At 43.7% G+C, this 23,567-nt stretch overlaps 1 protein-coding gene across 1 annotated transcript in view; it reads right to left on the bottom strand.

Moving 5' to 3' along the window:
• EYS (EGF-like photoreceptor maintenance factor) overlaps positions 1-23,203 on the bottom strand; it is a 41,977-nt gene extending 18,774 nt beyond the window's left edge. The window contains exon 1 of the mRNA XM_078851962.1: positions 23,050-23,203. Coding sequence (XP_078708088.1) covers positions 23,050-23,107 — 58 coding nt within the window. The 5' untranslated portion in view covers positions 23,108-23,203. The remainder of the gene's footprint in view (positions 1-23,049) is intronic.
• Between the last annotated feature and the right edge of the window lie 364 nt (positions 23,204-23,567).

A 23,567-nucleotide genomic window follows, 5' to 3' on the forward strand; every position in this document is an offset into this window, starting at 1 on the left:
TCTGGGTTAAACACGTTTATATTGCAAACTTTAAAAAAAAATCTATGAAACAGAATAACAATTACTACTACAAGGCTTAGGCCTTGTTTGCAGCTGGAACTGCACCCAGGTTCAGATCAGGTCAGATAGAATGTTTAAAGGAAAACTGTTTTCCAGCCAGAAGAGTGTCAAGAATCTGAACAGAGTTTGGGCACTGCAATGGTAGTCAGATGGTTTCTGCCCTAGACAAGTTTGTTTTCTAGGCATGCTTAATGATACTTTTTTCAGGGTCTTCAGAAGAAGCAAATCTCCACTGTCACTCTGTAAAAATCATGTTAAAAACAAACATTTGCCATTAACCTCTGAGTTCAGCAGGTAGTCAAACTTTGGTCTACATAGAAATGCTGCAGACCTTTGTTTGAAAGAGTCATTCTTTAAAGAAAGGGCTATAAAATGTATGTGTGTGCACATGTGCATGCATGTGTTAGAATCAGAGTGGAAGAAGGAAGAATGAAGGACTTGGATTTTTCTTTAGGGAATGGGACCACCTAGAGAGACATTTTACAACTGTCAGAATGGCTGGTTAGCAAATGCGTGGGTGTGTCCATGCGTACAAATGTGTATGTGGAACAAGGAGGCAGGACATAGTAGGTATCCATGCTGTACCATACCAAAATATTAAAATAATTTTAAAAAAAAACACTTGAAAGGTAAGAGAGGTCTGTGCTGACACATGATTGGTCTTATACCTACTTGTAGGACTAGTCTAGTATGAATGATAACTTGCAGTTAGAGAGCATAGCATATTCCCCTTTTTGATTGTCTCCTGCACTGTGATCTTGACTGTTGTTTTTCTGTTATGACATTTTACCCCACTTCTCAAGCCTTTTGGTTTGGTCACAGAAGACAAACTGTTTTTCATTCAGGACTCACTTTTGCTGAGAACTGACAGAACAGAACTCCAATCCATTAAGGTTATGATAAATTAAGTGACTGGTCCTGGCACATCTCATTGCCAGGCTAACAGGATTTAGCATCATAGTACTGCATCTGGCTATCAAGATCAAAAATTTCAAACTTGTGTGCCTTAGGGTTACCAATTTTGGTTGGATGTAATATGTAATCAAGTAAAATGTGTAAATCCCAGTTTTGGGATAAGAAATGTGCAAACTCAAAGACTTTAAGACCATAAAGGACCATCATGATCATCTATTCTGACCTCTTGCACATTGCAGGGTACAGAACCTCACCTACCCACTCTTGCAATAGATCCCTAACCTCTGTCTCAGTTACTGAAGTCCTCAAATCATGATTTAAATACTTAAAGTTACAGAAAATCCATCATTTACTCCAGTTTAAACCTGTAAATGAGCCTTTACCCATGCTGCACAAGAAGGCGAAAACCCCCAGGGTTACTGCCAATCTGACCCATGGAAAACTTTCTTCCCAATACCAAATATGGAAATCCAGTTAGACCCTGAGCATGTGGGCAAGACTCACCAGCAAAATCCCTGGCAAATAATTCTCTGTAGTAACTAGGAGCCCTCCCCATCTAGTGTCCCATCACTGGCCATTGGAGATATTTGTTGCTAGTATATAACATAATATATTTTAACCAAGTATTTCCCACCACCCCTTTCCTTTATAAGCTTCAAATAAAATAAGATTTTTTGTTTGTAATTGTGATTGTGATTTTATGAACCAATGTCTAATCCCAGAATTGGTTCATAAAATGGAAGCATTATATTGTGATAATTGGGCTTATAAATTTACTTTAATTGTAAGCTCAATTGTAAAAAGTATATGGAAGCTCATAAAATGTCACAATAACATAAAATAACAAATGTCAATAAAAAGTAAGTTAAGTTGCTTCCAATAAGAATGTTATAAACAGGTGCAAGAGACGCAGAGAGACTAAATTAGTCCAAACAAATAAGACCTTGGATTGGTAGATGCTGCCACCATCCAAGTGCAGAACCCCTTTGAGAGCCCAGGAAGGTGCACTTGGGAATGCCTTCATGTGGAGTACCCTCAAGCTCTCCCTCGCCCTCCCACGGGAAGAGTTGAGAAAGAAAACAAACAAAGGAAATCCACTGTTGCCACCAGCTAAATAAACAACAGATGCACAAACCTCTTAAGACACAAAAATCCAATCCCATTCTTAAAAAGCATTAATTTTTATTAAAAAAAAAAGTAAATACATCTGGGAACTCAGGTTATTGCTAGATTTAAAAAGAACAACTACAAGCGTTAAGCACCAAAAATAGGTTTCTCGAGGTCCAGCTTAAGGGTTACAAGCAAAACAAAAGCATCTGGGGTTAGCACAGAGGAATCCACAAGCCATGTCCGCCTCTCCCCGGGAGAACAACAGATAGACAAAAGAGGAGTCTTGTTTCAATTTTAAAAAGTTCTAGCCTTCCCATTGGCTCTTTTGGCCAGCTGCCCACTCAATTCCTTTTATTTATGCATAGCAGTGAGACTTTTTAACCCTCTACAGGTAGAACAATTAGAGAACAGCTACTAAGAGGGATTTTATAGATATTGGCTGGCTGGATGTCCATAAAAGGGAGCTACCCCTCCCCCATTTCACTTATCACAATGGTTATTGCCATTTTTTACACCATTTAAGAGATCATCAAGCAAGGGTGCGGGGGAGGGGAGCTCCTTTTAAATCTCTCTCCTGCTAAAGGGAAATGGAATAAGAAACATTGTTAATATGAAATCATTATTTAAAACGTTACATTGCTAATATTTTCACTGTTTTTTCTTTCTTTACTGTGTCTGTAATAAAAAGTTTAAAGGATTTTTAATGGTGTGTTTGCCATGGTTCGAAGCAGGCTGAAGTCTCTGCATACCAAACCCTGAACCTTGTTTAATACTGTTTAATGTTGGGCAGTGACTGGGTTATGTAAACCCCTTTAACTCTTTCGACCTCTGTATTAATACAACACTTCTGCACAGGCATTCTCCTCCATCTTTCTCTCTGGCAAAGCTTCTTAGAGCAGCCCATGTGTAACTCTGAAGCGGAGGGGGAAAGTAAAGCTTGAGTTAACACTTGTGTATGGGGTAGGAGACAACTTTTTTGGAAAATTTTACCTACTAAAGGCTAGATTCACATAAGAGATTTAATGCTGTAATGCTGAATGTTGCAGTGTGAACTCATAGGCTCCTAGTCATCCAGTCAAATTCACAGTCCTGAGTTAGATGTCCAGGCTCCCTATACCATTTATGGAGAGTGTTAGGCACCTAAGAATAAGATTCACAAAGGCCGGCATTCGAGCAGAGACCCACCACAACAAGCCAGCTCTATCCCTCAAAGAGAGATAGGTGCCTATGTCCACTCAGCCCTGGTCTACACTAGGACTTTAGGTCGAATTTAGCAGCATTAAATCAATGTAAACCTGCACTCGTCCACACGATGAAGCCCTTTATTTCGACTTAAAGGGCTCTTAAAATCGATTTCCTTACTCCACCCCTGACAAGTGGATTAGCGCTTAAATCGGCCTTGCTGGCTCGAATTTGGGGTACTGTGGACACAATTCAACGGTATTGGCCTCCGGGAGCTATCCCAGAGTGCTCCATTGTGACCGCTCTGGACAGCACTCTCAACTCAGATGCACTGGCCAGGTAGACAGGAAAAGAACTGCGAACTTTTGAATCTCATTTCCTGTTTGGCCAGCGTGGCAAGCTGCAGGTGACCATGCAGAGCTCATCAGCAGAGGTGACCATGATGGAGTCCCAGAATCGCAAAAGAGCTCCAGCATGGACCGAACGGGAGGTACGGGATCTGATCGCTGTATGGGGAGAGGAATCCGTGCTATCAGAACTCCGTTCCAGTTTTGGAAATGCCAAAACCTTTGTCAAAATCTCCCAGGGCATGAAGGACAGAGGCCATAACAGGGACCCAAAGCAGTGCCGCGTGAAACTGAAGGAGCTGAGGCAAGCCTACCAGAAAACCATAGAGGCGAACGGCCGCTCCAGGTCAGAGACCCAAACATGCCGCTTCTATGATGAGCTGCATGCCATTTTAGGGGGTTCAGCCACCACTACCCCAGCCATGTTGTTTGACTCCTTCAATGGAGATGGAGGCAATACGGAAGCAGGTTTTGGGGACGAAGATGATGATGAGGTTGTAGATAGCTCACAGCGAGCAAGTGGAGAAACTGGTTTTCCCGACAGCCAGGAACTGTTTCTCATCCTGGACATGGAGCCAGTACCCCTCGAACCCACCCAAGGCTGCCTCCTGAACCCAGCAGGCGGAGAAGAGACCTCCGGTGAGTGTACCTTTTAAAATACTATACATGGTTTAAAAGCAAGCATGTGAAAGGATTACTTTGCCCTGGCATTCGCGGCTCTCCTGGATGTACTCCCAAAGCCTTTGCAAAAGGTTTCTGGGGAGGGCAGCCTTATTGCGTCCTTCATGGTAGGACACTTTACCACTCCAGGCCAGTAACACGTACTTGGGAATCATTGTACAACAAAGCATTGCAGTATATGTTTGCTGGCATTCAAACAACATCCGTTCTTTATCTCTCTGTGTTATCCTCAGGAGAGTGAGATATAATTCATGGTCACCTGGTTGAAATAGAGTGCTTTTCTTCAGGGGACACTCAGAGGAGCCCATTCCTGCTGGGCTGTTTGCCTGTGGCTAAACAGAAATGTTCCCCGCTGATAGCCACAGGGAGGGAAGATGGTTGAGGGGGTAGCCACGCGGTGGGGGGAGGCAAAATGCGACCTTGTAACGAAAGCACATGTGCTATGTATGTAATGTTAACAGCAAGATTTACCCTGAAAGAGTGTAGCCACTGTTTTATAAAATGTGTCTTTTCAAATACCGCTGTCCCTTTTTTTTTCTCCACCAGCTGCATGTGTTTCAATGATCACAGGATCTTCTCCTTCGCAGAGGCTAGTGAAGCTTAGAAAGAAAAAAAAACGCACTCGAGATGAAATGTTCTGCTGTCCTCCCACACTGACAGAGCACAGACGAATGCGTGGAGGCAAATAATGTCAGAGTGCAGGAAAGCACAAAATGACCGGGAAGAGAGGTGGCAGGCTGAAGAGAGTAAGTGGCAGGCTGAAGACAGGGCTGAAGCTCAAATGTGGTGGCAGCGTGATGAGAGGAGGCAGGATTCAATGCTGAGGCTGCTGGATGACCAAACCAGTATGCTCCAGTGTATGGTTGAGCTGCAGTTGCCACTACAGCCCCAGTGTAACCAACCGCCCTTCTCCCCAAGTTCCATAGCCTCCACACCCAGATGCCCAAGAACGCGGTGGGGGGGGCACCGGCCAACCAGCCACTCCGCCACAGATGATTGCCCAAAAAAAAAGAAGGCTGGCATTCAATAAATTTTAAAGTTGTAAACTTTTAAAGTGCTGTGTGGCATTTTCCTTCCCTCCTCCACCACCCCTCCTGGGCTACCTTGGTAGTCATCCCCCTATTTGTGTGATGAATGAATAAAGAATGCATGAATGTGAAGCAACAATGACTTTATTGCCTCTGCAAGCGGTGATTGAAGGGAGGAGAGGAGGGTGGTTAGCTTACAGGGAAGTAGAGTGAACCAAGGGGCGGGGGGTTTCATCAAAGCGAAACAAACAGAACTTTCACACCGTAGCCTGGCCAGTCATGAAACTAGTTTTCAAAGCTTCTCTGATGCGTACCGCGCCCTCCTGTGCTCTTCTAACTGCCCTGGTGTCTGGCTGCGTGTAACCAGCAGCCAGGCGATTTGCCTCAACCTCCCACCCAGCCATAAACGTCTCTCCCTTACTCTCACAGATATTGTGGAGCACACAGCAAGCAGTAATAACAGTGGGAATATTGGTTTCACTGAGGTCTAAGTGAGTCAGTAAACTGCGCCAGCGCGCCTTTAAACATCCAAATGCACATTCTACCACCATTCTGCACTTGCTCAGCCTGTAGTTGAACAGCTCCTGACTACTGTCCAGGCTGCCTGTGTAAGGCTTCATAAGCCATGGCATTAAGGGGTAGTCTGGGTCCCCAAGGACACATATAGACATTTCAACATCCCCAACAGTTATTTTCTGGTCTGGGAATAAAGTCCCTTCCTGCAGCTTTTGAAACAGACCAGAGTTCCTGAAGATGTGAGCATCATGTACCTTTCCCGGCCATCCCACGTTGATGTTGGTGAAACGTCCCTTGTGATCCACCAGAGCTTGCAGCACTATTGAAAAGTACCCCTTGCGGTTTATGTACTCGGCGGCTTGGTGCTCCGGTGCCAAGATAGGGATATGGGTTCCGTCTATGGCCCCAGCACAGTTAGGGAATCCTATTGCAGCAAAGCCATCCACTATGACCTGCACATTTCCCAGGGTCACTACCCTTGATATCAGCAGATCTTTGATTGAGTGGGCTACTTGCATCACAGCAGCCCCAACAGTAGATTTGCCCACTCCAAATTGATTCCCAACTGACCGGTAGCTGTCTGGGGTTGCAAGCTTCCACAGGGCTATCGCCACTCGCTTCTCAACTGTGAAGGCTGCTCTCATCTTCGTATTCATGCGCCTCAGGGCAGGGGAAAGCAAGTCACAAAGTTCCATGAAAGTGCCCTTACGCATGCGAAAGTTTCGCAGCCACTGGGAATCATCCCAGACCTGCAACACTGTGTGGTCCCACCAGTCTGTGCTTGTTTCTCAAGCCCAGAATCGGCGTTCCACAGCATGAACCTGCCCCATTAGCACCATGATGCATGCATTGGCAGGGCCCGTGCTTTCAGAGAAATCTGTGTCCATGTCCTGATCACTCACGTGACCGCACTGACATCGCCTCCTCGCCCGGTATCACTTTGCCAGGTTCTGGTGCTGCATATACTGCTGGATAATGCGTGTGGTGTTTAATGTGCTCCTAATTGCCAAAGTGAGCTGAGCGGCCTCCATGCTTGCCTTAGTATGGCGTCCGCACAGAAAAAAGGCGCGGAACGATTGTCTGCCGTTGCTCTGACGGAGGGAGGGGCGACTGACGACACGGCTTACAGGGTTGGCTTCAGGGAGCTAAAATCAACAAAGGGGGTGGTTTTACATCAAGGAGTATTTCAGGCAGGACTTCACGGAGGGTTTCAATAAGAAATGGTGCACCTAAGTTATCGTTCTTATTGGAACAAGGAGGTTAGCCTGGCCTCTGATTGATACATGGCTACATTTACCTCGCTGCACCTTCTCTGTGAGTGACTGCCATGTGACCTAGAGGAATGAGTCCCCTAGAGGGGGGAGGAGGCAAATGAGTACAAAACAAATCTGGTCTATTTCTTGTTTTGATCCACTCCATCTACCTTTTACATCTTTGGCTGGCAGCAGACGGTGCAGAAGGACTGCATGCCATCCACATCTCATGGCTGCTCGGCAGAAGATGGTACAGTACGACTTCTAGCCATCCTCATCTCTTGCCTGCCCGGCAGAAGATGGTACAGTATGACTGCTAGCAATCCGTATTGCCTGCCTGCTCACCATAAGACGGTTCAATAGGACTGACTGCAGGACTAAAGAGAATGACCTGGTCAGGTCACTCCAAATTTAGTCCCTGCGCCCATGTCTGCCCAGGCGCTCCCAGCCGACGTGGCCAGGAGCACCTCAGACACGATGAGGACGGCTACCAGTCGTACTGCACCGTCTGCTGCCAGAAGGCAATGGGTTGCTGCTACTGTGTAGCAATGCCGCACCGCGTCTGCCAGCACCCAGGAGACATACGGTGACGGTTACCTGAGCGGGCTCCATGCTTGCCGTGGTATGGCGTCTGCACAAGTAACTCAGGAAAAAAGGTGCGAAACGATTGTCTGCCCTTGCTTTCATGGAGGGGGGAGGGAAGGGCGGCCTGACGATATGTACCCAGAACCACCCGCGACAATGTTTTAGCCCCATCAGGCATTGGGATCTCAACCCAGAATTCCAATGGGCAGCGGAGACTGCGGGAACTGTGGGATAGCTATCCACAGTGCAACGCTCCGGAAGTTGACTCTAGCCTCAGTACTGTGGAAGCGCTCCGCCGAGTTAATGCACTTAATGCACTTAGAGCATTTTCTGTGGGGACACACACACTCGAATATATAAAACCGATTTCTAAAAAAACGACTTCTATAAATTTGACCTTATTCCGTAGTGTAGACATACCCTCATGATTGAGAGCTGTGAACCTTCTCCAGGAGTTAGGTGCTGAAACCAGATCAGCCCTTTAAAAAACAAAAACAACAACAAAACCTGATAAAGAGGAGGTGTTGCCCTCTCTTATAATATTTAGCCCATTGGTCAGACAACGCACCCAAGACATGGGAGCTCTGAGTTTTAACTCCCCCTACTGCCTGATGTAACAATTAGATAGATACTCATCTCCCAGGAGAGTGCCCTAGCCAATGGGCTGTTCCAGGGCAGGTATCTCACAATGTCTCCTCTGGTAGTTGTTCCACTTTGTATAAACAATTGAATATGTACTAAGGCAGAGAGAAAGTACAAGTGACTCCATAACTGAGTGGTTAGGGTTGAAAGTTTTACCCAGTGCTCCCCAATCCTGTCATAGGAGTTATAACATTAAAATAAGTTAACATAGTTTTAAAAGAAAACTTTTTTAAAGAGCCAATCTACACCTACACATACAGATGCTATCTTACAGTATTGTCTCAGGGTTTTTTATTATTATTTAGCTAGTTAGCTAAATAAGAAATGACTAGCAAGTCTTCCTACTTCCAAGTGTGATTTTTTTTTTTTTGGTCTTCCCATTAGAAGCAGTAAGTAATGGATATTTTAAATTTGACTCAGTCGTACGAAATTATGCAAATATGTTTAAAGGTTTGTACTGTCTGTTGCCTGTGGCCTTCAGTCCCTGTACACAATTGCCTTCACTAACTACTGGTCATGTTCTGTATTTTAATTTTATAATGAATTAGCTTTGACAGCTCATCAGTGCCAACACTTAACAGTATTTTGTTAATTGAAATTGGATTGGTATTTGCTTATACATGTTGGTTAATTAACTCCAAAAAAAAAGTATATCTGTGTTGTAGCTATGTGTACTACTAATCATGTGGTTAAAAGGAAAGAATCAAAAAGGATAAAATTAGTCACAGATGTTCTTTAGTTAATAGTTTAAACATATTCTCAGCCATGTCTTTTCTACTTTTGATTTCATCCTACAATTTATGTTTTCTTTTGCTGTGCAAGCCATTCTCCACAGTGACAGTTGGATACAATTTTATACATAATAATACACATAACTAACACAGATTATGACATTAAAAAGAAACAGTCCATGTCAGCTCTTTCTCAAGTTGTGCACAGTAGACCAATTGTCCTTGAAGAAGCTTCCTCTAATTAAATACTATCTTGCCTTGTGAGTAGAGCAATCATATTGGCAGGAATTGATTGGGCGTGTTAGACACTTCATTTAGTTAGTAGAAAAATCCTTTAATTAAAATAATCTCAGTGCTGTTAAAATTAATTGCATCCCATGCAAACTTGCTAGCTAGAATTTAAAGTTCAGCTTCAGTAATATTTTTTTCAGGAGAAAAAAATATCTTTCAATATTAGGGAGATTCACTGATACCAAGCCCTGATTTATTTACCAATTAGTTTATTAGGGAACTTTGTGTTTTCTCTGAAATTTTTTTATTATTAATTATTGTTATTGCTATTTATTATTAGAATTGAGTGTCAACCAAATCCCCAGATCCAGAGATTCCAAATTCTGAGGAAGTGAAGACCCAGATTGGCTTCCAAACAGGACTATTTGTTATGCATGACACTAATATGTACATTGACTACAATAGGGTCTATGTTCCTAAAGCATTAAGGTGCTTTTGTAAATCCTACGTTTAAGTGCCTATATATGGATTTAAGAGCCCAACTTTAGGTCCTCTTTCTGAAAATTTTGGCCAGTGGGACTACTCATTTTGCATAAAGTTAAGCTCCTGTATAAGTCTTCACAGGATTGGGGCCAGTAATAGCAAACATCTTCATTGATTCACTGTACAAGAGCATAGGTATGAACTGGTCAAAGAACTTCCCTGGTATCATTATAGTTTCCCATATAGTAGGTATGTTGGATGAATTGCCACTGAAGTATGTGCTCCAGCATGTGATGCTTTCAACATTTAGAGCTCTGCTCTCTGAGCTGAAAGGGATAGCATTTTTAGCATTGTCGCCTTCAAAGTAGGCATTGTTGATAAACTCCACCTTCCAAGACTATGTAGCCACCTCAACAAATATGGAAAATAGAGGTAAAATATTCACCAGATGAGTGCTACCTGGAGGAATCCCCTCCATGAGGGTGGAGGGTCCCAGAGCCCAGGTTCCAGCATCTACATTGCAATTAAAGAGACTCATAGCCCAAGCCCTGCAAGCATGAATCAGCTGACAGGGGCCAGGAATGGCTGCTTAATTGCCATGGAGACATACCCTTAGGCCCCCTTCTCTCCACAGGCAGAGAAGAACAAAGCAGCTTATTTTTCTACAAAGCCCCAGTTTTCCCTTTTTTGTAGAACTGATGGTGTAAGTCTTTCTTTTTACCTAAAAAGATTAAAAGGTGAATATCATGGAGTCCTTTGAACTAAAGGTACCAATGAACTGCAAATCCACATCCCCCCAGGATCACATCATGAAGGAGATGTGGTAATGCCCTCATTTCACTTTGACTATTTTTAAAGTGTCAGAACAGAATGCATCCAGGGCAGAATACACCCAGGGAGATTTCTGTTTTTTCCACCCTTCACATTTTGAGGCAAATCCTCTTTATGGTTGTTTCTTATTCCTAAAACAAATACTGTGCTCTGGGATAGATTGAGTCTATGTGGAGTTGTGCTCCTTTGTGAAAAGGATCTCTTCAAGGTCTGTTCATGTTCTCCTTGTATACCATGGAATCATACCAGTTCCTATCCACAGTACTTATTTGGACTAGGAGATAGAGACAAACAGTACAAAAAATACAGAAAATGTTAAAAAAGCCTGGCACAATATAAAATTTAGAAAGAAGATAGACTCTTGAACACTAAACATATTGGGTTGATTTACAATGCAGTGCTGTACTTGTGGGAACTGCAGACAGTCTGTGATGTACAGTAGGTTAAGTCCCTATTTTTTCTTGGGTCTTCATTTCCACACAAAAAAATTAACATGAAAAACCAAAGACTGTAAAACTGCTCTATCTGGTATTTCAAAGTGAAACATGATACCACTATTCAAATCTGTCTATTTAAAATGGAGCAAAGGGTTCCCACCGAGTTTGGATATTTTTGAATATGCTTACATTTCCTAGTATTTCAGATCTGTATTTGAAGCTCTGCATAGTGAGTATATTTGGCCTTTATGAACAAATTTCAAAGAAAAACTATCTGTGGTGAATAAATATACATTACATGACATCGTTAAAGACACTGTAGTTTGCTTTAATGTTTATCACATTAATGGCTATGGATTTACAGGTTTCTGTTTATGTAATCTAATATAATGCAAAATTACACTGACATATAAAAATCATAACACCATCACAGATATATCAGACAGAGTTCCATAACATCTAGGATTCATACTATTTCCTTACAAACGCCAACCCTTCTATCTCTATTTTCTTTCTTAACAAAAGGCCCAAACTCCGTAGATCTGCACTTGTCTAAAGGCAAAAATATCACTGTAATCAAAGATTGCAGAATCAGTTCCAATGATTGCAAAGGGAGTTTTGCCTGAGTTTGGACTGCAGCACTACTGAAAGTGCAGAGAGGGAGAGATGGAGGGGAGAGTAAACTCAGTGGAGTTCCTGTCTTCATCATAATTTGGCTAATCCATCCTATCCCATTATCCCTAGTTATATTTGTACCATGCTGAACAATTTATTTCCTTCTTTGATAGTCAAGCCTTCCAAATCCTTGTAGATGGCTAGCATGACCTTGATAGTTTGTTGCTAAAACATATTCCACATAATGGGCCATACCCATCACTGGTGTGTGTGAGCCACTATATCGTCACTGAATTTAATAGGACTATACTGATTTACACCACTTGAGGATCTGGCCCAGATAGTTCTCTTAAAGTTTTTTTCATGAGTCAGTTTTCCAAGCTGTCATAAATAGAAAAGGAAGGGTAACAACCAGTAATGAGCTGCCAAAATCTTAACAATGGGTTCCCTCCTCACCCCACGAGGGGGTCATTGCCCACCCCTATCCCCCGGTACTCCTGCCCCATCCAAACCCCCAAGTTCCTTGACGCCCCCTCTGCCCAGGACCCTGCCCCATCCACCCCCCTCCCCTGTCTCCTGACTGCCACCAGAACTGGGCAGGAGGGTCTCGTGGGCCACAGTAGTGGGTGCCCACCCCACCCCTAAGAGCCAGAGGCACCTGCCAGGGGGTGAGGTGGGGAGTCCCAGCGGTGCTTACATGAGCAGCTCCCAGGAAGCATCCGGCAGGTCCCTCTGGCTACTAGGGATGGGAAAGCGTAGCTGGGGGGGAGCAAGAGGAGCAGCCGCTCCCCCACTGATCACATCAAAAGTGGCGTCTTAGGCGCCGACTCCCTGGGTGATCCGGGGTTGGAGTACCCACGGGGAAAATTGGTGGGTGCAGAGCCCCCACCGGCAGCTCCCCACCCCGGGCCTGGCCCCAGCTCACCTCCGCTCCGCCTCTGCCTCCTCCCCTGAACGCACCACCCTGCTCTGCTTCTCCGTGCCCCCTCCCCCCAGCTTCCCATGAATCAGCTGTTCGGCAGGAAGCCGGGGAGGGCTGAGTAACAGGCCGCGGCTTCACACTCAGGCCAAGGGTGGCGGAGGTGAGCTGGGGTGGGAAGCGGTTCCCCTGCGTGCACCCCCCCCCCGGGTTACCTGCTGTGGCACAGGCAGCCCTCCTCGTGCCCCCCCTCAACCCCCCCCAGCTCACCTCCGCCTCCCTGGGCCTAAGCGGGAAGCCGCTGCTTGCTCCTCAGCCTGCCCCGGCTTCCTGCACAAACAGCTGATTCACAGGACGCCAGGGGGGCAGAGAAGCAGAGCGGGGCAGCGCGTTCAGGGGAAGAGGCGGAGGCGGATTGGAGGTGCGGTGAACTGGGGCCGGGGTTGGGGCGGGGAGCTGCCAGTGGGTACTCTGCACCCACCAAATTTTCCCCTTGGGTGCTCCAGCCCTGGAGCACCCGTGGAGTCGGCACTTAAGGTGCCACTTTTGGCAGGTTAAATTTAGAAGTCCTTTTAGAACCGGTTGTCCCTCGTGGAAAAAACGGTTCTAAAAGAGCTTCTAAATTTAACAACCAGTTCTAGCAAACCGGTGCGAACTGGCTGCAGCTCACCACTGGTAACAACCTTTATGTATGCAGTAACATCAAATCCCTCCTACTGACTTTCATGGATTTTGCCACCCAATGGCCAGAAGCAGGGCTAAAATTGTGTGCCAGGCATTGGCAGACATTTTTGCCAGGGTAGGTTGGCCCTCCGACATCCTTATGGATTTGGGAACTAATTTCCTGGCAGGAACCATGAAAAGCCTTTGGGAAGCTCATGGGGTGAACCACTGGGTTGCCACTCCTTACCATCATCAAACAAATGGCATGGTGGAGAAGTTTAATGGAACTCTGGGGGGCCTTGATACGTAAATTCATAAATGAGCACTCCAATGATTAGGACCGGTTTAGGGTTTTCACCATTTGAACTTGTGTATGGCCACGAGGTTAAGGGGCCATTACAGTTGATAAAGCAGCAATGGGAGGGGTTTACACCTTCTCCATAAACTAACATTCTGGACTTTGTAAACAACCTACAAAACACCCTCCAAACCTCTTTAGCCCTTGCTAGAGAAAACCTAAAAGATGCTCAGGAAAAGCAAAAGGCCTGGTATGATAAACATGCCAGAGAGCGTTCTTTCAAAGTAGGGGACCAGGTCATGGTCTTGAAGGCACTCCAGGCCCATAAGATGGAAACATCGTGGGAAGGGCCATTCATGGTCCAAGAGTGCCTGGGAGTGGTTAACTATCTCATAGCATCCCCTACCTCAACCTAAAGTGTACCATGTTAATTCGCTAAAGCCCTTTTATTCCAGAGAATTAAAGGTTTGTCCGCTTACAACCCAAAGAGATGATGCTGAGTGGCCTGAAGGTGTCTACTATGAAGGGAAAAGTGATGGTGGCATGGAAGAGGTGAACCGCTCAATCACCCTCGGAAGTATGCCGCGACCGCAGATCAAGGAGCTGTGTACTAGCTACGCGCCAATGTTCTCAGCCACCCCAGGACTGACTGAACGGGCATACCACTCCATTGACACAGGTAATGCTCGCCCAGTTAGAGCCCAACCTTACCGGGTGGCTCCTCAAGCCAAAACTGCTATAGAATGAGAGATCCAGGACATGCTAGAGATGGGGGTAATCCGCCCCTCTGGCAGTGCATGGGCATCTCCAGTGGTTCTAGTTCCCAAACCAGATGGGGAAATACGCTTTTGCATGGACTACCATAAGCTAAATGCTGTAACTTGCCCAGACAACTATCCAATGCCACACACAGATGAGCTATTGGAGAAACTGGGATGTGCCCAGTTCATCTCTACCTTAGACTTAACCAAGGGGTACTGGCAAGTACCGCTAGACGAATCCGCCAAGGAAAGGTCAGCCTTCATCACCCATGTCGGGCTGTATGAATTTAATGTGCTCCCTTTCAGGCTGAGAAATGCACCCACCACCTTCCAAAAACTTGTAGATAGTCTCCTAGCGGGATTGGGAGAATATGCAGTCACCTACCTTGATGATGTGACCATTTTTTCTGATTCATGGGCAGAACAGCTGGAGCATCTACGAAAAGTCTTCGAGAGCATAAGGGAGGCAGAACTTACTGTTAAGGCTAAGAACTGTCAAATAGGCCTAAACAGAGTGACTTATCTTGGGCACCGGGTGGGTCAAGGAACTATCAACCCTCTACAGGCCAAAGTGAATGCTATCCAAAAGTGGTCTGTCCCAAAGTCAAAGAAACAGGTCCAATCCTTCTTAGGTTTGGCCGGATTTGTACTGCACTACAGCCAAATCACTGCCCCACTGACAGACCTGACCAAAAAGAAACAGCCAAATGGAATTCAGTGGACTGAAGAGTGTCAGTAGGCCTTTAACCAACTTAAAGTGATACTCATATCTAACCCTGTGCTAAGGGCCCCAGACTTTGACAAAGCTTTCCTAGTTATGACAAATGTGTCCAAGCGTGTTGTGGGAGAAGTTTTAATGCAGGAAGGATTGGATCAAGAATTCTATCCCGTCGTGTTTCTCAGCAAAAAACTGTCTGAGAGGGAAGGCCACTGGTCAATCACAGAAGAGGAATGTCATGCCATTGTGTACGCCCTGGAAAAGCTACGCCCATACGTTTAGGGATGGCATTTCCACCTGAAAACCGACCATGCTGCGCTGAAGTGGCTTCATACCGTAAAGGAAAATCACAAGAAACTTTTTCGGTGGAGTTTAGCTCTCCAAGATTTTGATTTTGAAATACAACACATTTCAGGAGCTTCTAACAAAGTGGCTGATGCACTTTCCCATGAAAGTTTCCCAGAACCAACTGGTTAAAAGCATCCTTGAAATGTGGGAAATATTGTCAGTAGTATATCTAAAGGTGCATGTGTCTTATTAACTCTATTTTCTCCTAGAGCTCCCCGGAAAAAAATCACAGCCAGTGTGGAACAGGCTGCCCAGCCCCCAGGTGGGGGCATGTCTTAAATATAAAGGGAAGGGTAACAACCTTTATATATGCAGTAACATCAAATTCCTCCTGGCCAGAGGTACAGAATCACTTACCTGTAAGAGGTTAATCAGTTCCATTAACCAAGTTGGCACCTGACAAGAAGGACTAATGGGGAAAGAAGATACTTTCAAATCTGGCGGGGGGAGGTTTTTGTTTGTGCTCTTTTGTTGTGTGCCCTCTCAGAGAGAGAGAGGGACCAGGGCAGGAAAAAAACATCTCCTAAAATGATCCTGAAATGATACATCTAAAATTACAGAAATTGTAACTAAGCAAGGAAATGCTCTAGAGTATCTTTTGTTTTAGCTTGCGAATTTTCCCTATGCTAAAACGGAGGTTTATTCCTGTTTTGTAACTTTAAAATTGAGCCTAGAGGGGGATCATCTGTGTTTTAAATCTTTTTATTACCCTGTAAAATTACCTTCCATCCTGATTTTACAGAGGTGCTTCTTCTTCTTTTTTTTTTTTTACTTTTTTACTTTTTTTTTATAATAAAGTTCTTCTTTTAAGCACCTGATTGGTTTTTAGTAGTCTATGAACCCAAGAGTCTGGTCTGTGCTCACCTTGGTAACCTATTGGTTGGTATATTATTCTCAAGCCTCCCCAGGAAAGGGGGTGAAGGGGCTTGGGGAGATATTTTGGGGGGATAGGGCTCCAAGTGGCCCCTCCCTGAATGTTTGTTTAAATCACTTGGTGCTGGCAGCAATACCGTCCAAGGACAAGGAAAGTATTTTATACCTTGGGGAAGTTTTTAACCTAAGCTGGTGGAATATAAGTTTAGGGGGTCTTTCATGCGTGTCCCCACATCTGTGCTCCAGAGTTCAGAGTGGCGAGGGAACCCTGACACAAGCCCTTTGTTTATTTTGTTGGTCTTATGTGAAAAAGTCTCCATTTTGTGAAATATTTATTCTCTTAAGGTTCTAAGACTCCATAAAGTATCCTGAATGTGGTTTCAGCGGTGCTATAATGCCTATGTGTATCCAGACCCAATTCATTCTGGCTCTCAGTATTGCACTGCAAAGTCATGTCTTGTAACAGCTATATCTTGCAAATCCTCCAAATTTTGCTGTCTACTCTCAGCTCTAGCTGTAACATGGCTGTTTTCTGAGAGTCTCCCTCACACTCTATTGTTCTGTTCTATTTTGTTTGCATGGATGTATTAGCTTGCTTTTTCTCTTCCCAAGGTGACTCATTTAAAAAAAAATTGTCCTGTTCATATATCTAGCCTTTTTAGACCTCCTTTGTATTGTACCTCTATCCTCAATAGTATTTGAAACATCTCCCAGGCTGGTATAATCTCTGAATGTGATTAATGTGTTGTTTAATCCTGCTTCCAGATCATTAATGAAGATGTTAAACAACATTGGAACTAGCATCGATCCTTGTGGCACCCCACTGGACATGTATCCCCAACTCAGTGCATTGCCATTTATCATTACCCGAGGTTAATGGTCCAACTCAGCCAGTTTTAAATTCACAGGTCTGTGCTCATAGCCAAGTAACTAGAACTGATTTGCCAGGGAAGGTTTTATGAAGACCGTTTAAAGTACTTTATGGAACTCAAGGGGTTAGATTCATCCCTCTCGTATGCTGGTATGTCCGTCCTCTTCTGCAGGTGTAACTCAGGGCACACAATTGGAAGCAGAAAGTCTGCTCAGAGGTTGCTGTAGCAGTAAAGGGGCCTGCAATTCTCTTTCAGTCTGGCATGGGTACCAAAGCACATGGGTACCAACCAGCACAGCCCCACAACTGATTGGCACCGGAAAAGGCATCCAGGGTATGTTCTGGTTAAATGCATCCTCTAGGTAACCTCAAAAAAACGTATATAATAGGACAAACCTTCCTTGGGGTTCAGTGCTCTCTTCTGGAACAGTAAGTGTATTGTGCATATTCCTGTGCTAGAAGAGGCTAATATAATATCTCTGTATGACTGAAATGGTATTTTTAAACATTTTAACAGAATAAAATTTGTTTCAAGTGTGAAATAATAATGAACTGCTTCCATCTATCATAGTTACTTACAGAGTCATCACCATAGTATCTGAATGCCTCACAATGTTTTGATTAGCCAAGCAAAGTCAGGTCTAACACTGTGTCTAGCTTTCTGTCACCTGAAATCCCCAAATTTAGGAAAAGCATCAATGGACAGGAAATTTTGCTTTTGGTGAAAACAGAGTGGAAAATGGGGAAACTTGGAGCCTTTTACATCTTATTAGCAGAGCCATCAGCTTTAACCAAGTCTGTAATTGTCCATAGATCAAAGAACTGATTGATGGCAGCCATTAACACTTTCCAGCATAACAACATAACCATCACAGCTCTGCCCTTCCTCCAAATACTGTTGGAAAATGTTGACATCCTGAAGGACTTATCTCAGAGACAGAAAAAAAAAATTAAGAATGATGGGAACATGGGCGGGTATGATAGGCCCTGCCTTGGCTGCCAGACTCCCAGTTGCAGAGTTGGTGGGGGTGGAGGGAGAGTTTTTGCGATATTATGCACTGTGCAGGTTCCAGGATGGATGAGGAGGTGGAATGTCCTATTCAGCTTCCCAGGTTCATCGGTAATCTCCCTAGACTCCAGAGAGATTATTGAGGAACCCAGGAAGCTGAGTAGCAAATACTGCCACCTCAGCTGCCCCAGAATAGTATGCATTGGGCAAATCTCTTCTTCATGAGAGTGAGAGTTTTACCCCAGGGCAGCTTGGGGTCTGGGGAGGTGAGGCATGTGGCAGCTGCGGCTGGCCCGGGGCTTCTCCAGGCCAGGGGGGGAAACTCATGGGTCCTCCGGGTGGGGTGGCGGTGGGGCAGGGGATCTTGGAGCTCTGGTTGGGAGGGAGGGGCATGGGAGGAAGGGGCAGAGCTGCGGGATAGGGGGCTCCACCTGCCACCCATGGGTGGGAATCCCTGGCATGGGAAAAGGGGGGCCCCTTGCATGAAAGGAAGGGGTAGCACACAGAGCCCCTGGCATGTGGCAGAGAGGGGGCACAAAGAATCCTTGGTATGAGAGAGCTGGTGGTGGGGGTTGTAGTGAGTCCTTGTGTCATAAATATAAAGGGAAGGGTGAACCCCTTTAAAATCCCTCCTGGCCAGGGGAAAGCTCCTCTCCCCTGTAAAGGGTTAAGAAGCTAAAGGTAACCTCGCTGGCACCTGACCAAAATGACCAATGAGGAGACAAGATACTTTCAAAAGCTGGGAGGAGGGAGAGAAACAAAGGGTCTGTGTCTGTCTATATACTGGTTTTGTCAGGGATAGACCAGGAATGGAGTCTTAGAACTTTTAGTAAGTAATCTAGCTAGGTATGCGTTAGATTATGATTTCTTTAAATGGCTGAGAAAAGAATTGTGCTGAATAGAATAACTATTTCTGTCTGTGTGTCTTTTTTGTAACTTAAGGTTTTGCCTAGAGGGATTCTCTGTGTTTTGAATCTAATTACCCTGTAAGGTATCTACCATCCTGATTTTACAGAGAGGATTTCTTTACTTCTATTTACTCCTATTTCTATTAAAAATCTTCTTGTAAGAAAACTGAATGCTTTTTTATTGTTCTCAGATCCAAGGGTTTGGGTCTGTGGTCACCTATGCAAATTGGTGAGGCTTTTTATCCAACATTTCCCAGGAATGGGGGGGTGCAAGTGTTGGGAGGATTGTTCATTGTTCTTAAGATCCAAGGGTCTGGGTCTGTAGTCACCTGGGCAAATTGGTGAGACTTTTTACCAAACCTTGTCCAGGAAGTGAGGTGCAAGGTTTTGGGAAGTATTTGGAGGGAAAGACGTTTCCAAACAGCTCTTCCCCAGTAACCAGTATTTGTTTGGTGGTGGTAGTGGCCAATCCAAGGACAAAGGGTGGAATATTTTGTACATTGGGGAAGTTTTGACCTAAGCTGGTAAAGATAAGCTTAGGAGGTTTTCATGCAGGTCCCCACATCTATACCCTAGCGTTCAGAGTGGGGGAGGAACCTTGACACCTTGAAATCCAGGGAGATGGGTAGTGTGGTGCACAGGGAGATTGTTGGGATGTGGAAAATGGAGGGATGCTCGCAGCCCCTGGTATGCACAATGTTTTTGGCCTACAGAAGCAACAGAGTGTGTATGTATACTCAAAACATCCCTTTGAGGTAGGGAAATGCAATTACCCCCACTATACAAATGGGAAACTGAAGCACAGATAGATTAGGTGACTTGCCCAGTCACGCAGGAAGTGTGTGGCAGAGATGGAAACTCCCAAGACCTAGGTTAGGATCATCCTTCCTCCATGCTTCCACATATGCGCTTAAAATCTGTCCTCTAACATCTCTATATGCCACTCCAACCATGGCATAAAGCATGGCATGAAAGTTTCTTAAAAGAAGAGGAAAAAAGCAAAAATGAATGATCTTCTCACAGGTTTTGAATTTTCCTTATGGTTTAGTGGCCCAAATTTTAAAAATTAGCTGCCATATTTAGGCAGCTAAATATGCAACATGGTTTTTCAGGGGTCTTGAGCACATACAGCTCCCATTAAAGCACTTTGAAAAAAGGTTTTTTGTTTGTTTTTTTGTTTGTTTGTTAAACAAAATAAACTTTGGCGAGTCAGATCATAATGTACAGATGAATAAAGATCTTGACTAGACATAAGGTTTTTTGCGAATGACCTTTCATTTTCTTATATAAGGTCTCACTAGATCAGGCCAAAATTTGCAAACTTGGTTGCCAAATGTTAGACCTCTACCTCCAGTTTTAGGCAGCTAAATTGACCTGGTTTTCAGAAGGGATGACTTCAATGGGAACTGTAGGTGAAAGTAAAACACATTTAAATTGAACATCAATTATTTGAATAATTAACTGTTTAACTTAAAAAAAAAGGCACTATTGAGCTAGGATTCTCTTGTTGATCTTATCCTAACAACAGGATGATGAAACTTCATCAGAATAAATGTGCTAAAAATAGGAAGTCTCATATTATAAAATAGTCTGCCTACATTTTTAGAATAAAAATCCTGCAATGCTCTCTTGGGCATAGTCTGAACTTGTTTCTTTTTGCTGGGTTAAGTACAGTTCATAAGGCTAATACTTCAAGGTTTTAAGCACCCTGCACTCCCAACTCGCCTTAATGGTAGTGAAGAGATTCTCTGGATCTTGCTGAAGTTGCTTGGCATATTGCAAAATTAGGCCCTGTGGTGAAATAGGACCATAAGTGATTGCTTGACTTTTAAGATTGCACGCTAGACTAGGAAACAGGATCCGACAGTTTCAACACCCTTACCCACAAGGGAGAAAGAATGATCATGCCAATGATTACAAGTCATTGACACTGAACAGGTCTGTTTTCCCAAACAATGAACCAGGTCCTGTTGGATGTGCCATTCAACTGGGATAAAACAGTCTTAGGCTCCAGGATACCTCATACCCAAGATCTAAAACAATATAACTATTGAACATTAAAGTAACTAAGTCCAGACGCCCACAAAGAAAGAGGAGCTTTCTTAAATCTCATTTTCTTGTGAGATAGGGGAACCAGAAACACACAGATGAAGATCTGAGCTTAGTAGGAGAATATAAATTGATTCTGTTCTGTACTATTCCTATAAATTAAGCGGAAAACTTACCTGTGGTGCTCTGCACCTGAAAGCAGGACCCTGGAAACCCCATATTCACTCCTGTCATATAATTATGAGATATTTCATACAAAGGATGCCATATCAGATATCTTATGAAAAGTCATGATCTGCTGAAACCCATTGTTCAGTCAAAATATGTATATCATTAGTGTATATGAAGTTATGAAATTTTGCTGTATGATTGTTACTGAAATATGTTGTAAGTTTGAGAGTCTCCTCTGCTAGTTCTCCAGGGACAACAAAGGAGGTATCCCACTCCTAGGAGAGTGTTAAATGACCATTAATCAGCGGGGAGTTGCAATCGAGGGATATACAATGCTGTAAAAGGGTTGCACACGCATCATACAATAGGGGATTGCACTGCTCTTGTGACTCAGCAAAGCCCACCAGGACATATCTGGGCTACTGTTTTTGAGGCATATGGACTGAGGATATAAAAAGAGAAAAACTGTTTGATCCCAAATACTGCCTAGTTTAACAACGTTTAAGATTTAGACTATGCACTTACCTTTTATTTTCTTTGGTAACTATCTCTGACCTTTTGTGCCTACCACTTATAATCACTTAACATTTATCTTTCTGTAGTTAATAAATCTGTTTTATATTTTACTAAAACAATGTGGTTTGGTTGAAGTGCTTGGAAAATCTCAGCTCGGGTTACAAAGGCTAGTGCGTGTCCTCTCCACATTGAGGGAGGGGCAGTCTGGGTAATGAACTTACACTGGTTAAGCTTCTGAACAGGGCAAGATCAGTTCTGGGGTACAGGGCTAGGGGCTTGGAGATTTGCTGGTGTCTTTCTCTTTATGGTCCGTGAGAGGCTCAGGGAGCATTCACACAATTTATCTGGACATTGGGCTCCACATGTTGTGCTAAGTGATAACCGTGCCTGTGGGGGTTTGCTGCTTGTTACTAGCAAAGCATTGTGAGAGACAGCCTAGGTTAGAGAGTTAAGAAGACACAGCAGTACCCCAATTCTCGGTTGCACCCCGAGAACTCCGTTATACTATCTAACTTATCTTATATTTAAACATCAGTTTAAATGAGATTATTTATGCATTAGACTGCTAGCTGTATCCACCCCCTGGAATGATGTCTTCCAACTTTTCAATAAAAATACTTTATTTTAAGAAGGAAGTTAGTCAATTTATTATTGGTCACTGGTTCCTAACAGGGGGACTCACAGGCTTCCAAAACCCAGTCAGACATGCAGAATGATGAGTGGCCAGTATATACTGGGTAGTGTAGCTGGATCCTGGTCTAAGAGTGGAAGAATCCTGAGATTCCACCTCGATACAAGTAAGGGTAAGAGGCAGAACAGGTCATTAGAGTATTCTAGGGTGAATAAAAGGGGAATTGGACTAAATTTATCTTGATTTTTTGAGTAAATGAAATTGCTAACTGGAAACTAAGACACAGATTTTGCACCCTTTGCAGTGAATGGGAGTTTTGTCATATTACAACCTGAAATGGGTACTTCAGGGATTAAACAGATAATGACAAAAAAAATTAATATCATAATTTGTTTTGAGTGAAAGCCAATTTTTACCCCCTCACGCATACCTTTATTCTTTATGTTCTTATAAGAGGGCAGCTACTTTTAAAACTCATTTATCAAACTAGCATAAAATTATCTCTCTTTTAAGCTTTTCATTTCATTGACTTTAAAGATGTGAAATCCACAATTCTTATGCTTTGATTATAAGGAAAGGAACATTAAGTTTAACTATTATTTCTGATCAGTGCTATAATGTTTCATTAGAATGCAAATCTTTACATGCACTTTAAGTCCCTCCTTACCTGTGAAACCATGAAGACACAGACATTGAAACTGTGGTTGCTCATTCGATTGGCTCATATCGATACAAGTAGCTCCATTGTAGCAATTGTCAGGGTAAATTAAACATGCATTTTCAACAGATTGGCAGAATTCCCCTGTCCATCCAGGAGCACAGAGACACTAGACATAAAGAAACAAAACACTGAAAAAATTTGCAGATATTTTATCTAACATTATGCACCAAAGTAACAGCATAATGAAACATTGGGTGTTTGCACCCAGCTAAAGATATAACATACACATGCAGTTACAGATGGTACACACACCTGACTCAACATGAAGAACACATTTACTAACCTGGATGTTGGGAAAGTGAGTAAGTAAGGGTAAGGGGCAGGGTTATAAACATAGCTGGGACTAAATCAGTGGGGCTGAGGGAGTGCAGATAGGAGCTACCTTCAGAAGCAAAAAGGCTCAGCTACAGAAGATCACTTGGCTGTGGTTTATATATATATAAATAAATCACTCTGGAGGATGG

This window comes from Lepidochelys kempii, chromosome 3 (assembly GCF_965140285.1).
Source record: "Lepidochelys kempii isolate rLepKem1 chromosome 3, rLepKem1.hap1, whole genome shotgun sequence".
NCBI classification, from domain to species: Eukaryota; Metazoa; Chordata; order Testudines; family Cheloniidae; genus Lepidochelys; species Lepidochelys kempii.